This window comes from Acanthopagrus latus, chromosome 5 (assembly GCF_904848185.1).
Source record: "Acanthopagrus latus isolate v.2019 chromosome 5, fAcaLat1.1, whole genome shotgun sequence".
Classification (NCBI taxonomy): domain Eukaryota; kingdom Metazoa; phylum Chordata; class Actinopteri; order Spariformes; family Sparidae; genus Acanthopagrus; species Acanthopagrus latus.
Window position 1 is genome coordinate 28,232,714 of NC_051043.1, and position 15,895 is coordinate 28,248,608.

The 15,895-nt window shown below is 39.6% G+C and overlaps 2 protein-coding genes across 2 annotated transcripts; both read left to right on the forward strand.

The window, feature by feature from the left end:
- The first annotated feature begins 58 nt into the window (after positions 1-58).
- On the forward strand, positions 59-5,746 carry LOC119019167 (acyl-CoA dehydrogenase family member 11-like). The gene is made up of 15 exons (XM_037097514.1): positions 59-255; positions 1,581-1,871; positions 2,052-2,275; positions 2,377-2,476; positions 2,884-3,001; positions 3,103-3,245; positions 3,346-3,498; positions 3,864-3,958; positions 4,063-4,162; positions 4,235-4,375; positions 4,460-4,552; positions 4,626-4,733; positions 4,825-4,996; positions 5,176-5,242; positions 5,335-5,746. The coding sequence occupies exons 2-15, from the start codon at positions 1,590-1,592 to the stop codon at positions 5,447-5,449; spliced, it is 1,911 nt and encodes a 636-aa protein (XP_036953409.1). The 5' UTR covers positions 59-255; positions 1,581-1,589; the 3' UTR covers positions 5,450-5,746.
- A 1,107-nt stretch (positions 5,747-6,853) lies between these two features.
- Positions 6,854-15,886, forward strand: slc8b1 (solute carrier family 8 member B1). Its single transcript, XM_037097688.1, has 15 exons — positions 6,854-7,268; positions 9,057-9,209; positions 9,634-9,686; positions 10,021-10,078; positions 10,559-10,664; positions 10,777-10,944; positions 11,994-12,107; positions 12,200-12,274; positions 12,373-12,503; positions 13,476-13,617; positions 13,701-13,822; positions 14,679-14,832; positions 14,923-15,003; positions 15,110-15,174; positions 15,290-15,886. Exons 1-15 carry the CDS (start codon positions 7,128-7,130, stop codon positions 15,476-15,478), a joined length of 1,752 nt encoding a protein of 583 aa, XP_036953583.1. The 5' UTR covers positions 6,854-7,127; the 3' UTR covers positions 15,479-15,886.
- The last annotated feature ends 9 nt before the right edge of the window (positions 15,887-15,895 follow it).

A 15,895-nucleotide genomic window follows, 5' to 3' on the forward strand; every position in this document is an offset into this window, starting at 1 on the left:
ATTATGTGAAGTAACAAGCACACTGTTATTTGAATGAAATATTGGTTTTCTTTTTCTTTAATGCATTTTAATATTTTTTTTAATTATGTTATGTATTTTAGTCTGAGGAAATTAAAAGTGTTGCTACACTACTTGGTTAAGTAAACGTGTGTTTTTATGTAATTGGAGACGAAGGACCCTTTAACAAGGAACAGGACTTTTATTTTGAAGGCGTGACTGCAGCTGTGAATGTAAACACTGCTGGGCTACAGTCAGGTAAGAATGCTAGTTTTCTCTTCCAGCCATGAAGTTTATATGTTTGACGTGCACATAATTCAATGTTATAAAAGCAGTAATTAATATAAATGGATACGAGTGACTGTGAATGAACACAACTGGTAAAGAAAGGAGTCGGAGCTGTTAGCTAGCTCGCTACGTGTCGTAGCTAGCTAGCTGCTGCAGAGCTCCAGGTCAGTTGGAGTTTCAGTTTGATGAAAAATGAACTTGTTTTCTGTGTTAAACGTTAAACTTTAAGTAAATCAGATTTAAAAACAATTATCGATCCAAATAGAAGGCTAACATCTGCACAAACAAGGCAGCGGAATAAAGTGAACTTTGACCCACTTTGGTGAACCCTCAGCTGAATGTTAGCTTGAAGTTAGTTTTCTGTTGGTTATCGGACACTCAGCGGTGTGTCGTCCTCAGTTTCCCCCGGTGTTGGCAGCAGGAGGACGGATAGCTGCCTCCCTGAACCTCGTGCTGCTCTGGAGGCTGATTTAGGGAACCATCAATAAATGACCCTATTGATTGTTTGATTTACACTAAAACAATGTTTCTTCATGCTGACTTGATGATACTAGTGAAAATTATGATTTAAAAAAATACTAAACTGATTTCATGTAGCACATGCTTTGATTGCAAATGCGTAAATATGAATATTTGGAAAATTCAGCATTTCTTTTCAGTAGCTTTCGTGTCATGTAACCCAGTGACTCCAAACTAACGCCGAATTGTATAACCATATGGTACAAATAAGAAACGCCTCTTTTTGTTAAATTTGAATTTTTCTTCTATTTTATATGAATTTTTTTTCACAATTCAGCAGTTTTTTCCAATAGTTTCAATGTCATGGGACCCAATGACTCCAAACCAATGCCGAATTGTATAACCAAATGGTACAAATATGAAACGCCTCTTTCTATGAAATTGTACTTTTTCTGCTATTTTATATGAATATTTTTATCAAAATTCAGAAGTTTTTTCCAAGAGATTCAATGTCATGTGACCCAGTGACTCCAAACCAATGCAGTGTATCTAGTGTATTTGTAAAGTATCAGTATTACTGATGGATTAAATGCTTTGTGATTCTCATCTGCTTAAATTGACTATAATGTAGTGTGCATGCTGTCATGCATGATGTCAGTTTTCTTATTCAACATCAAAGCAAACTGACAAAAAATAAAGAAATGCAGCCTGAGATGTAAAGCGATTATTTACATTTCTGTTTAATAAGTGTGAAGTTTGTCTAAAGCAAGACATAAACTATTGTTCGCTACTACTAACTACCACTATTTGCTGCTGTACTGATTCTCTTTTCTCAGGCTTGAGCCATGTCTGTGTGTTCAGTCCTACTGAACCGCCGTGCAGCTGGTGGCTGCTGCAGGGTTTGGTGCGGTGTTCCCCGACAGCTCGTCCACATCAGATCGGCCAGCGCAGCCGAGGCGGGCACGAGAAGATCTGATGAAGAACAGCTGTGGGAGGCAGCGGTGGGCTACCTGCCGTTCTCCAGAGCCAAGATAGGAGCTTTCTTTCAGGAAAGGCCAGTGCTGAAGAACCCATTTCTAGAGGATGCCTTGCTCAGAGGGTACCTGAAGAGACACATGCCCGAGAAGGTGAAGATGAAACAGTAATTTGTCATTGACTGATGGACAGTTTCCATTTGTTTTGCTGCTTCAACATCAAGTAGCTCATGTTCTACATATCCAGACTTGAGCAAACAGCTGGACAGGATCTATGCTGTCTGAGGTGAATGTATGTGTATATTGAATTTATGTGTCTATGATTGTTCCCAGGCAGCTTTCTCAGACCTGCGTGCGTTTGGAGAGCGCGTGGCCAACGAGGTGGACGGGTGGGGCAGAGAGTGTGAGGTGACCGCTCCTCGGTTGGTGCACTTTGACCCCTGGGGCCGTAGAGTGGACCACATTGTGACCTCACCGGCCTGGAAGCGCATGAAAGATCTGTCAGCACAGGAAGGACTGGTGGCCATTGGCTATGAGAGGACGTTCGGGGAGTGGAGGTGCTTCATGGTTTTTCAATTAAGCTCATATTTCAGTTCAGTACAGCAATTTCTAACTGGATTAATTGTTCTAAATGAGAAATCGTGTGTGTGTGTTGCAGTCGCGTCTACCAAATGAGCAAGTTGTACATCTTCTCTCCCTCCTCTGGTCTCTACACGTGTCCTCTGGCCATGACAGACGGAGCTGCTAAAGTTATCCAGGTAGCATCATGCAGCATACTGTACTGTCTGTACTCAACCAACACCATCATCATCTTGTATCATTAAATGGTCTGAGTGTTATAACTTCATTTACAAGCATGTAGGTCACAACAGAATAGATTATTTCTGATTTTGTTACAGAACAAAAACAATAGCAAGAATAAACAATATGATTAAAAAGGGAAGAAATACATATTTACATTATATAGTGCAAAATTAACAGCACTCATACATTTAAAATTCCAGCTTTGCTTTAAATTTTTTAGGATAAAGTTGCAGTTAGCAGAGAAATAAGTCTTCTGAACAGCTGCGTGTAATTGTGGCTTTCAAAATAGACAGATTACTGCAGTGCATATTAACAATTTATTGTTTTTTTCAGGAAGTGTTTTTCTGTTGTGTATGTGAAGTCTATAGGTGTTTCCTGGCCAGTGGACGAAGCCTACGGGCGTTTGACGACCCGTCAGCCTGAACGTTTCTGGACGTCTGGACAGTGGATGACAGAAAGACAGGGAGGATCTGATGTGGGTCGGTACCAACACTCTCAGTTTTCTTACACGAACAACTATGATGAAGGAAAACTGATGATATTACAGAAAATGCTAATAAATGGTCTTGTTTTTCCTCAGCTAGTGGCACAGAGACGGTGGCTGTTCCTCAGACTGATGGTTCATACAAACTACACGGCTTTAAGTGGTTCACCTCTGCTACCGACGCAGACATGACTCTCACACTGGCCAGAGTGCAGGACAGAACAGGAGCAACAATGCCAGTATTTCTGACTTCTGACGCTTCTCTAACATCCGTCATCTATCTACTTTTGAATGACTTAGATCTCATTGCACTGTCCGTGTGCTTGTCTCCGTCCACAGGGGAGCAGGGGTCTGTCTTTGTTTTACGCAGAGGTGAGCAGAGATGAGGATGGCCGGCTGAAGGGGATAGAGGTTCAGAGACTGAAGGACAAGCTCGGGACGAGACAGATGCCCACTGCTGAGTTACTGCTGGACGGCCTGCCGGCACACAGAGTGAGTTACGTTTTCTGTTTTCTGTTTTCTGTGATAAAATACCTTTTACCTCGTTTTGTTTCCAAAAATCTTCCTGAAGCTGTTAAGCCATCGGCCACAATTTGAGCAGAGTATCCACTGACAGCACACTTGGTAATTGAGTTATAATGACCTTTTAAACTTTTTCAATGTAAACATAGTTCATACAACAAGAAGGCAGGTTCTCTTACCTCAGGCTCTATTATAAGAACCATGTGTTTTTTTTGGAAATAGAAGCAAGATGCTGTTGAAATGCTTTCTTCTGGTGATTTCTTCATTTTGTTGGGGAAGCTGATTTGGATTTGCAATCAATCAGTGACATCTTTATTCCTCTGTCACATTCACAGCTCTCAGAGGAAGGCAGAGGTGTGGCCTCCATCGCTAACATGCTGACTATAACCCGGATCCACAACAGCGTCTCTGCAGCGGCTGCAATGAGAAGGCAGGATACTACTGGCGCTACTGCATTACATCCCGCAGTCATCTCTAAAAACATGCCACAAATAAGCTGATAAATAACGTTTGTGTGTGTCTGTGTGTTCACAGGGTGGTTCAGTTAGCTCGTGACTACGCCACCCGCCGCACTGCCTTTGGAAAGCTTCTTAAAGACCATCCGCTGCACGTACAGACTCTGGCCAGGATGGAGGTAAGCTGGCAGGGGGTGAACATACTACAACCTATAGTGTCTCATTGCCTCACCAGTGCTTCCCTCTGACAGGTGGAGACTCGTGGAGCGTTTCTGCTGGTGATGGATGTGTGTCGTCTGTTGGGCCGGGAGGAGAGCGGCATTGCAACCCAGCTTGATGCTCACCTGCTACGTTTGCTCACTCCTGTGGTCAAACTGTACACAGCGAAGCAGGTGCACAGCCTGTACAAATCCGATAAGCTGTCATCTCGCTGTTTTGATATCGATGCTTAAGGTCCTCGTTTTGTTTCGACTCAGGCGGTGGCTGTGGTGTCGGAGGGTCTGGAAAGCTTCGGCGGACAGGGCTACATCGAGGACACCGGGCTGCCTGGACTTCTTCGTGATGCACAGGTGAGGTCATTTCATGAAAATAGCATCTCATAGTTTTATAATTTTGAAGCCTAACCGTGTCTTCCTCTCTCAGGTGTTGAGTATTTGGGAAGGCACCACAAATGTTCTGTCTCTGGATGTGCTGCGCTGTGTGGCTCGCAGCTCAGGAATGGTTCTTCATGCTTACTTCTCTCATGTCAAGGTACAGAGTCAGGGAGTGATCTCACCAAACAAGCTCAGTAACTGATTCCTGAACAGGAATGTGATGTGTTCTTGTCTTTTTGTCCTTACAGTCCCTGCTTGCAGGTGCATCGGATGTTTCCTCACTGGCCCCAGCAGTGAAAGCAGTGGACGGAGCTCTCTCTGAATTGGAGGTTTTTGTTCGGGGAGCAGCTACCAAAGCACCCGGCTACATGGAGCTTGCAGCCAGAGACCTTGCATACAGCCTGGCTCGTATCTACACAGGTAGTTACCACGATCACAGATTTTACAAGGTAGCATTATGATGTTGTTATTTCAGCGCCCTTCTGATCCATTTATCGCCGTCAGATCACAGAGAAATCTCTTCGTTCTGGGTTCATACGGGATGTGGTTCGCAGTTTATTTTTGGTGGAGTTCCCCTTTAACTCTCTGTCTGTTAACAGGTGCTCTTCTCATTGACCACGCTTGTTGGAAAGGAGCCTCTCCGTCTGACAGCTATGCAGCTCTCAGGTGAAAAAAAAAAAAAAAAGAAGAACTACTCCTCAAACAAACACAAATGTTTCCGTCATGCATCATACGTGTTTCTGCTGTTTCCTCATCAGGTGGTGTGAAAACGACTTGTGTCCTGTGGCGACTAAACAGGTGAGAGGCTGCTTTGATTCTGGCACGCCACCGCTGGATGCTGCGCTGGTGTTCGACCGGCCGACCCAAGACTGAAAGTTTCAGGTTGAATCTGTCACCTGATCTGCCTTTAACGTGCCTGGCTTTAATTCTGTGAAAGATCTCATTGCTGCTTCACTTTTAGTTTTTACTTTGTAGATAACTGAGATTCTGTTTTATAGAAAAAATAATAATTAAAACCCACTTCTGTATAAGAGCATCAATGAAACTGAAAATGGATTTTCTAATATTATGTATTCCTGTCTTTGTGTAGCATTTATGTGCATTTATATTTTTGCTATGTACCTCTGTTTGTAAATCATCTGCAATAAATATGTAACTATAGATGCACAATTTTTGTAGTGTACAAATTATTTTTGGAGCTTTTTGTTTAAGTGGATAAATAAAACATGACTCATCCACAGTCATGATTGCCCTCAAAGAATATTGTAAAAATGTCTTTCATTACAGTTCCTAATTACCTGTTGAAAATGTTTTCAGTAGTGTAATCCAAGTATCACAATATATTAAAGTAACTTGATTACTTTCTATTAGATTTAGATGGAGGAAGGAAAGGAGGAAAGAAATATCTATATGAAGACTTTTATTTTGTTAGTAATCCTTGTTTTTACTGAATGTATCTGTAATCTAATTACATATTCTTTTCAATTACTTTGCCGGAATACAGTTTATTTCTTTATTTTTTTGTATCCTGATAAATACATGTATTAACTTACTCCTGAGGGCTGGTAGGCAAGCGTAAACAAAGAAACTGGACCACAAGTTAACTGGAGCTCAGGTCAGATGCAAGAAGACCCCTGACAGACAGATACACGTGAGGGTTTCTCTTACATGCTGCCTTCTAGTACAGTTGGGAAAAAGCAGATGTGTGAGCTCAAACTATAAAAACAACATATGTGAACATTGGAGTTTTGCATAATTTATTCACAATTTAATTGTTTTAAATCAAAATCCTTTGGGGACAATAAAAGATCATATTGCGGATCAAGATAAAATCATATATATATATATATATATATATATATATATATATATATATATATATATATATATATATATATATATATATATACATCTTCTTTTTTTTTAACACTGTTGGTGTGAAAGGGAATGGTTGTTTCCTGTGTGATATCCAATAAAAAATACTCATCTCCTAAAATAATAATAATAATAATAATGTAGTTCCAGCATGCTTTAAGCATGCAGTTCTAGCTTTTTATGAAGTTTTATGAATATTTTGATGATTATCAGAATAATATCATGAATCACAATCATGACCATGACATTTTCATATCGTCCCATGCCTAGAATTACTAATTAAAGAATACCGTAGAATTTCATGCACCTATCTCCGGATCCTTTTCTTATTTGTATTGCGACGTTGAAGTTCTGAGATTTACGAGGAGTCCGTGAAGTGCACGGTTGGGGAAAAACAGTAGGTGGGGTTTAAAGCGAAGGTGGACACGATGTTCACACAGCAAACGGACACTAAACAGGTCCAAAGAAACAAAACCACAGACGTGAAAGTGGAGCGACAGCTACGACAACAATGTCGTGTTGGGGGGGAATTTATCCTCATGAGTTTTTCCGGTTGAATTCGAGCTGAAAAATCGGGATTGCAGGATTAAAACAACCAACCACAGTTGTTTTTTTTGTTGATTTTTTTTCTCGTCAACGCACCAGGAATGGACGCAGCTCTGGGAACAAGTGAATCATGTCTGCTGGTGTGTATCTGTCGGTTTTATTGGTGATATCCTGTCAGCAGCAGCAGGTCACCGCGGGATCCCGTGTCGGAGCAGCCGGGTGGGCTTCAGACTCACCACGAGCCGGGATGTTTAAAAACACCAACAATGAGGTCGGTGTGATTCGATGTCTCTGATTGTGTGTTTGCTCGTTTAATATTTTGGTTGTCAGCAGGTTTTGTCCAGATGTCACATGATAAGAAAGGAAACCACAGGCATGAATTAAGTGGGCCGAGCGTGCACGTCCACATCCGGAAGGACCAAAGCTTAAAATGTCATAGTCCTCCAAAAACAGCTGGATGGGAATGACAGTGATTGTGTTTGTTTGTAGTATATAGTGGGGACACAGTGTCACAGGGGAGTTTTCACCTCTTCTACAGACTTCATTCAGAAAAAAAGGACATTTCTATATCGGATGTGTACATTTATTGGGGTTTAAACTTGAAGAGATTTCCCTACCGCACCAAACGGTCCCGAAATGTCTTATTTCAGCTCTAAGTTTATAACTGCATGATATTAAAATTATTATATTATAGTGTTTTTCTAATATTCTCCCTCGTGTGTGGTGAAAACAGTCCAGTGGAAGTTGCAACCTGAATGATGAACATATAATGAAATCGTTACCTCTGTGACCATGTGAACCAACAGAGGACATTATTATCTTTTAATTTATGGCCCAGCTGTTTTGTTAGATTGCGTGACATTTTACAGGTGGCACTAACAAAGTGGCCACTGGTTGTTTTGTACTGAGACAATATATTAATTTGTCAACGTGGCTGCAATTTCCTCCGCATCTCTACAGGCCATTGTAGGCAAATGTTGCAAAAAGAGGCAGACCAATTTTTGATTTGTGTGGTCAATACAGATATTGGGTTGTAAATCAAACTCTGAAATAGATTTATCAGCTATGGTTGGCAGGCAGACATTGATTACTAATCCCTGACCATCAGAACATTGTGATTTAAAAAGCCTAGAGTTGTGGCGGCTGTGTTTCTTTTCCCTGCAGGCCGCTGTTTCTGTAATAACGTTGTTATAGACAGTTTCCTTAGCTTAGCTTCTTTGGCTAGTCAACTAATGTTGTTTTATGCATATGAGGCTGATCAAAGCTTAGTTATTAAGATGTGGTGCAGAGACGAGGACCTGGCATGGGGATCTATGTCGGTGGTAAAAAAGATATTGTTACAGATAAAAGACAAAACAAAGTTACAAAGTGCTTTGCAAGACCAGATAAAATGTCTCAAAGCAGACAGTCAATTATTAAAACAATTAAAAGACATAAATGTTATAAAATATAAAGCAAAAGTAACTAAACAAGTTGAGTGAAATATGTTAAATAGAATATGTATGATAGATAAGATGATCAAATATAATAAGATTAAAGAGAATACCTTTGTATACTTATTGGCTTAACAAGTAATTCTTACAGGTAAATGTAAATTCAGACCACAAACTCTTGTTATCTTAGTGTTCTGAGTTAATATCATGCTTGGATGCTGCATACTGTCAATACTTTTATGTTATCAGATTACAGAAAATTAATTTGTGGAAAAGCAGTATTGATTGATTTCTAAGTTTCTGGGCAAATTATTACAAAGCTGCAACATTTACTGTGTAATTATTCGAACCTGATGTCGAGCATGTGATATAAGTAGGTCAATAAGAACCGGTTGATCAATTTTACGCCACGTCCCACAGTATTAAGGCTTTGCTGAAAGTGATTTCCTTTACAATAATTTGATGTTATGCAGCTGTATCTTATATATGTCACTTCAATCACGATAACGATGAGGGGATAAAAGCAAGAAATGTTTGTCTGAATCTTAATGCTTTTATTCACACAGAGTCATCCAGACAAGTGAGTAGGAAGACTGATATCTGTCTTTACTTTTCTGTGTGTTCAGTGCGACCTCGTGATGAACGTCAGTGCGGCAGACCGCTGTGCGTTTGTGAAGACCACACCAGACTGCAGCATAGAAGATGGCTTCATCAACTACCTTCGTGTGGCCTTCTGTCTGCTTCCTCCCAACCTCATGCCTCTCACTGTCACCCTCTGTGTAAGATCTGTGTGTAGATAACTCTCGTGAAGCAGTGTGAAACTCTGCATCTCAGCACCAGCTGATGTTTCTTTTTGAGGAAGTTGATTTTGCTGAAGGACAGCCGGAAGTTATCAAACGCCTGATTGACTAAACTCAGTAATTTCACTCTTTGTTAAATAAAGGATTTTCACAGATTGTGTGAACTTCCTGAATTCCCCCCTTTGCAACAGAACAAATCAAACTGTCTGTGTGACAGATGAGAAACAACAGGGTCAGTGTGTCGTTTAACGGGGCCACATTTTTCATGGTCAACCTTCTTGTTTATCTTGTTTTATAGAGTTTTGTTTGAGTCCAGTGGACTCGAGCAGCAACTCTGTCTTCTCTGAGTGTGTGTTAAGAAATTAAGTCCGCCACACCTTAACTTTCTTCTGTTTCTCCACAGATGATATGGCTGCTGTTTTTGTTCGTCATTCTTGGACTCACAGCGTCGAAGTTGTAAGTGTCTCGCTTACATGTGAGGGCGGCATGGATCATTTACTCTCATCGATTAGTTTTAGCTATGGATACTGTAACACCATCTTTACAGGCCCACATTTGCAGGCAACACACATTCGTGTCACCAGTGTGGGCAGCTTTAACAGTCACATGGCTGTAAGAGAGTTTTTATATCATTTCTTCAAAGGAAGCAGTTTGTTCTGCTTTTCCTTCCCATCCCACCCTCACTTCACACACTGAACAACACTGTGCAGCTTCTGCGTGTTTGAGATAAAATGTCCTGAACTATTAAAGAACATTTAATTTATCATGTTTCCCCTCTGTGTCTCCTCAGTTTTTGTCCCAACCTGTCAGCCATTTCTACCAGTCTGCACCTCACTCACAACGTGGCTGTATCCTTCATCTGCATCAGGGGTGTAGCGATATAGCAGTATTGACAATAATCATAATATTTAAGATTCAGACACTGATATTATGTTAATACATTGTATTGTTTAATAGTTATAGTTACTGGCTCACTCTCCACCTCCTTATTTTTCTGCTTCATTGAATTAAATTCGACTGTTGGACCTTGGTGGAGGTATGCGTGCTACTAAGTGCCATTTTAGTTTGATATTTTATAGACTAAATGATTAATTATGAAAACAATAGGCAGATTAGTCACAATGAAAGTAATTGTTAATGTCAGCTCTGCTGTATGTCTGTCAGAAGTTCTCATTTTGTCCTGACTCAGTACAAAGCAGTCAGTCTGATGATTCACCAGTTCCTCTCTGAGAGTGATTTCACTTTCTACAGTTAGATTTTTCTCAGGGTTTTTATTATTATTATTTTTTTCGTGAAGAATATGTTCCTTGACTGGTGTTTGTGCTGAGGGTGTGACGTTTCTGGCTCTTGGTAACGGAGCTCCTGACATCTTCAGCGCCATTGCAGCTTTCTCCAACCCACACACGGCTGGGCTGGCTGTCGGAGCCCTATTTGGTAGGCACACAGTCTCTCTCTCACATACACAAAGACAATAAAACATCTTAAATCTGTTTTAATATGAAAACTGGGTTAGCCTCATCACGCTCATCCCTCCCTCCCTCCACAGGAGCTGGTATATTTGTGACCACAGTCGTTGCAGGCAGCGTGGCGCTGGTCAAGCCTTTCACTGTGGCCTCACGTCCATTTTTGCGTGATGTCACCTTCTACATGGTGGCAGTGTATTGGACCTTCTTCATGTTGTACAGAGGAACCACGACCATGAAGGAAACGTTTGGTACAGACACACAGATACACACACACACACAGCTTATCTATAGTATGGTGAATATTTTTATTTGCAGAAATTTTCAGACATTTATTATGGAACTTTCAATGAGATGTTTGAGTTTTACATTTATGAATCAAGAGTTAATTTGTGCAGTAAAGATTTATCATTTGAAATGATAATAAACCACGTGTAATTAGTTAGGGCTTGACATTATGTCGATATATTGTTATGGTGATATGAGACTCTCATCTTAGATTTTGGACATTGCTATATGGTGATATGACAGTGGTGTATTTTCCTGCTTTTAAAGGCTGTATTACAGTAAAGTAATGTCATTTTTAAAACTTCTACTTGCCTTTGATGATATTTAATCAGTAATGTCACTGTGTTTCTGAATGATCAGAATTTATCCCTAGATAATCAGCTCTGAGATATTTGGTTAAAGATTTTGTGATACTGATTTTGTTGGCATCTATGAAATACTTTTTTAGGAGAATTCAAAATATATATTGTGTAAAGAACTACAGCCAAAAAAATATTGTTTATATTATTATTTTAAAGGTGCAGTTTAGGGGAAGAAGATTTTTATCAGAAGAACATTTTTATGACTCAGGCAGTGCAGGAACAGTGTTTTCTGTGGGTGAGAGTCCTTTGGGCTTTTTCACTTTGCAGAACTTTTACATGCACAAAAATGTTATATAACATAATAAAAGAGGTGATGTCATGACATCACCTCTTTAAAGCCTCAGAAACATATAACCTCTGCTTCAGAGCCATTTGTTTGTTTGTTCTAATTACCCATCAGCTGATTTTAATGAGATCATGAGATCCAGGTTAAAGATGGAACATGAGCCAAGACAAGACATCATGCTGCATTGTTACCATCAGGCAACAGCACCTGTAACTAGAAATACATCCCATAATATCTTATCACTTCTGAACAATCTCTTTTATAAATACAGCAGTTTACAAGCAGTTTTACTCGAAGCGCTCGCTAGTTTTGAACACACTGTGAGATTCTGAGCTTCACTTTGCTTCATTTCCTTTTTTTCTAGGGTACCTGGGCCTCTACGTGGTCTATGTATTGACTGTTATCATCAGTGCGTACATCTACAACCGGCAGAAACATTCAATGAACTCAAGTGTCAGCAGCGTTGACTGTATTCCAGGTTAGAAGCGCAAATAGATGGACACACTGACAGATAAAAAAAAAAAAGTGTTTCAGCACTTGCCAGTGATGATATTCATTTTGTTTTTGCAGCAGAGTTTGACTCGTCAGACTCCTCTGATTACGACGTCCCCTGCCTGAACGGTGGGACCGTCCAACAGGAGTATGGTAGGAATGCAGGTTTTTGAACAGCAGTATAAGTTAATAAACACCAGGATTTTAATGAATCATCAGGACTATAACGTGTGTGTGTGTGTGTGTTTCAGAGTCAGAGTACAGGCCGCTACTGCCTTTTTCTGAGTCCACGAGTCAAATCTTGCTGAGCTCCCTGAACCCGGTGGACAACAGGAAGTGGAGGAGAAAACCGTGGAGTTGGAGAGTCTTAAAAGTATTGAAGGTGTGTATGATTAAAGCAGATACCAGGAGCAGTGTAAGAGCTCAGTGTCTGAATGAAGGAGATCTAAAAGTAATGAAAAGATTTTGTAAAAATGACTGAATATTTTAGGATGATCATTAGACTTTCTCAAAATAACGACACAGTATTTAAAAATAATTCTTTTCCTCCAAAAAGAGAGTTGGTATCTCAAAATAATTACACTTTCTCAAAATAATGACTTAGTTTCTTAAAATAAAGACAGCTTTCCTTAAAATAATGACTAAATATCTGAAAATAATGAGAAACTCTCAGAATAATGACTTTGTATCTCAAAATATTGACTTTATTTCTGAAAGTAATGATTTAATATCAAATAAAAGGTCAGAATTTTCAGAGTTAAAGTCAGAATTCCCTCAATAGTTGGAATTCCCAAATAAATCACAGTTTTGGGGAAAAAAGTCAGAATTCCAATACACATCTAAATTTTATGCAAAAATCAGAACTTTGAGGAAAAATTCCCAAATATGTCGTAATTCCTGGAAAAGCCAGGATTCCTAAAAAAGTCAGAATTCCCAGCGGAATAAGATTTCCCATAAAAGTCAGAATATTGTGAAATTCCCAAATAAGTCATAATTCCCCCCAGAAAGTCATAATTTCAAAATGGTCATAATTCCTAGAAGAAGAAAAAAAGGTCCTGAAAATAATGACTCAGTATCTCAAAATATTGATTTAATATCTGAAAAAATGACTCAGTTTCTGAAAATAATCAGAAACTTTCGCAAAACACTGACTTTGTTTCTCAAACTATTGACTTAATATCTGAAAATAATAACTTTGTATTTGAAAATAATGATTTTATCTCAAAACAATCTCAAAATAACGACTTAATATCAGTAAATAATGACTCACAGTGTTAAAATAATGACTTAGTGAAGCAGAGAAAAGCTATTTAAAGTTGTTCTTGTTTTGTAAATCATCTTGTGCCATGATCAGACACCTGTAGAGGTGCTGCTGCTGCTCTGCATCCCTGTAGTCGACCCTGATAAAGAAGACAAGAACTGGAGACGCCCACTGAACTGCCTCCATCTGGTCACTGCTCCTCTGGTGTGTGTGCTCACCTTCCAGTCTGGACAATGTAAGTGGATCACCTTTCGTGATAACGGCACCTTGACGTATTCCAGAAGCCATAATCTGTATTTTCCTTGCACTACTTTCTAGATGGAGATTATATGATCCAGGGGCAGTTTCCCATCTGGCTGCTGACTCTTCTGCTGGGACTCTTCCTGTCCGCTATCGTCTTCTGCAGCACCACTAATGAACGTCCTCCCAAATATCATCCAGTAAGTGTTCATAGAGATCAAAACAGAACATGTACTTTCCAAAATATACAGGATGTAACGTATTAGAGAATGTAAAACATTACACAGCCAGGTTAGCAGCTCTGTGAGGCTCAGTGGGTTTTAAAAATAAGGATGTTGTATCTAAAAACATTTACTTTACTTTCTTAAAATAAGACTTAGTAATAATGACTTTGTATCTCAAAATAATGAGAATATTTTTTAGTTTTTTTAAGTCATGACTTAATTGATGAGACAAAAAAAAGACAGTTGTATCAAAATATTTCTGAAAGTGACGACTCAGTTTATCAAAAATATTGACTTCAATCTTAAAATAATGAGAAACTTTGGTAAAATAATGACCTAACATCTCACAATGAAGACTTGGTATCTTATTTTGCCAAAATAATGACTTGGTATCTTAAAATAAAAAAAACTTTAAAAATTATTTGGTATCCCAAAATAATTGATTTAGCTGAGGCTGATGGGTTCTTTGTTTTCATGTATTGTTAATAAAAGTGGATTATGTGCTGATCAAATACAAAATGTGACGTGATATTGGTGCTACAGAAGTCAAGTGATCCACCAAAGTCAACAGGATTCAACATGTGTGAGCTCAGACTTCAAGAAAAGTCTCACGGGGATCCACTGAGCAGTTGTTCAGATATTTCAGTTTAGTTGACAGACCAGCTGAACTAGTTGCTCACCTTTAAGCCAGCATGGCTAAAACTACACGGCATACTGCAGGAATTCATCACTGCTCTCAAAACATTGTTATTACCAGATGGGGTTAATGTGCTGTTAAACTGATGCTGTGGTGATGAAATTTCTTCTGTTGCATGTCTCTTCCTCCCTCCAGCTGTTTGCTCTTTTGGGCTTCGTGGTGAGTGCAGGGTTGATCAGCGCAGCAGCCTCTGAAGTGGTCAGTCTTCTGCACATGCTCGGTGTGGTGCTCAGTCTCAGCAACACCGTGCTGGGTCTGACTCTGTTGGCCTGGGGCAACAGCATAGGAGGTGATACTTCAGAGACTAATTCTGTTTTTCTTTTTTTTGCAAAAGACGTGCAAACATAGATTTGTACTTCAAATCTCTTCTGTTTTTCAGACTGTTTTTCTGACATCACCATCGCTCGCCAGGGTTACCCACGGATGGCCATATCAGCCTGCTTCGGAGGCATCATTTTCAGTATCCTTATTTCTATGAGAACATGTATGCCAGTGTAAAAACACAACTTATGGACATGTATGGCAGTGGCTATTAATGACTGCGTCCTTGACTGCATTTCCTTCAGACATGGTGTTTGGAGTGGGTTTAGGATGTCTGGTGCAGATGTTCAAAACACACACTCATGTGGAGGTAATCTCCTCACATACACACAGATCTGGAGCTGCAGATGTAGTAATCTCAGATACATGAGACTGTTTTTGACCCTACAAACATGATGCATGTTTTGTCTCTTTCTCCTCCTCAGTTCGAAGTAGACGGCTTGTTGACGTGGGTTCTTGCAGGATCTTTGGGTTTGTCTTTGGTGCTGTCCTTCGTCATTGTTCCTCTGTGCCAGTTCAAGATGAGTCGGGTCTACGGGATCTTTCTCCTCTTCTTCTACGGCATTTTTCTTCTCATTGCACTGCTCACAGAGTTGGGAAAGATCCACATCTGACTCGGAGGCCAGTCTGAAATCAGGGATGTCCTCCTTTAATTCAAAAAGACACTCGAACAGAAGCTGCGGACAAAGGACATCTTTTTTCTACACTTAATATTAATGCACTATTTATACAACAATCAACACTTTGTGCACTTGTCAGCCATCCTGAGGTTCGTTTGTGGAACCAACAGGAAAATTAATGACAAACTAAGACTTCTCTGCTCAGGGAGAGCTGAAATTAATTATCACACTGTGCCTTTATTTAACTTCTCTTTTGTGCTGACTGGTGCTGTGGTGGCACTTTGTGAATCCAGGAGGAAAATACAGGTTGTAAATTAACTACATTTAATTTAAATCAAAATGTTAAAATGAGTCTGTACAAAGCTGCTTTTGAGGAATTAAAAAAAAAATCCTTTTTTTTTTTAACAGATC

Bases quoted from the DNA above. Each gene is read 5' to 3' on its own strand.
- slc8b1 (XM_037097688.1), top strand. From the start codon at position 7,128: ATGTCTGCTGGTGTGTATCTGTCGGTTTTATTGGTGATATCCTGTCAG. The intron at 9,687-10,020 runs GTAAGTGTCTCG...GTGTCTCCTCAG, and splicing joins GGACTCACAGCGTCGAAGTT to TTTTTGTCCCAACCTGTCAG. The intron at 12,108-12,199 runs GTTAGAAGCGCA...TTGTTTTTGCAG, and splicing joins CAGCGTTGACTGTATTCCAG to CAGAGTTTGACTCGTCAGAC.
- LOC119019167 (XM_037097514.1), top strand. From the start codon at position 1,590: ATGTCTGTGTGTTCAGTCCTACTGAACCGCCGTGCAGCTGGTGGCTGC. The intron at 4,376-4,459 runs GTGCACAGCCTG...GTTTCGACTCAG, and splicing joins AACTGTACACAGCGAAGCAG to GCGGTGGCTGTGGTGTCGGA. The intron at 5,243-5,334 runs GTGAAAAAAAAA...TTTCCTCATCAG, and splicing joins GACAGCTATGCAGCTCTCAG to GTGGTGTGAAAACGACTTGT.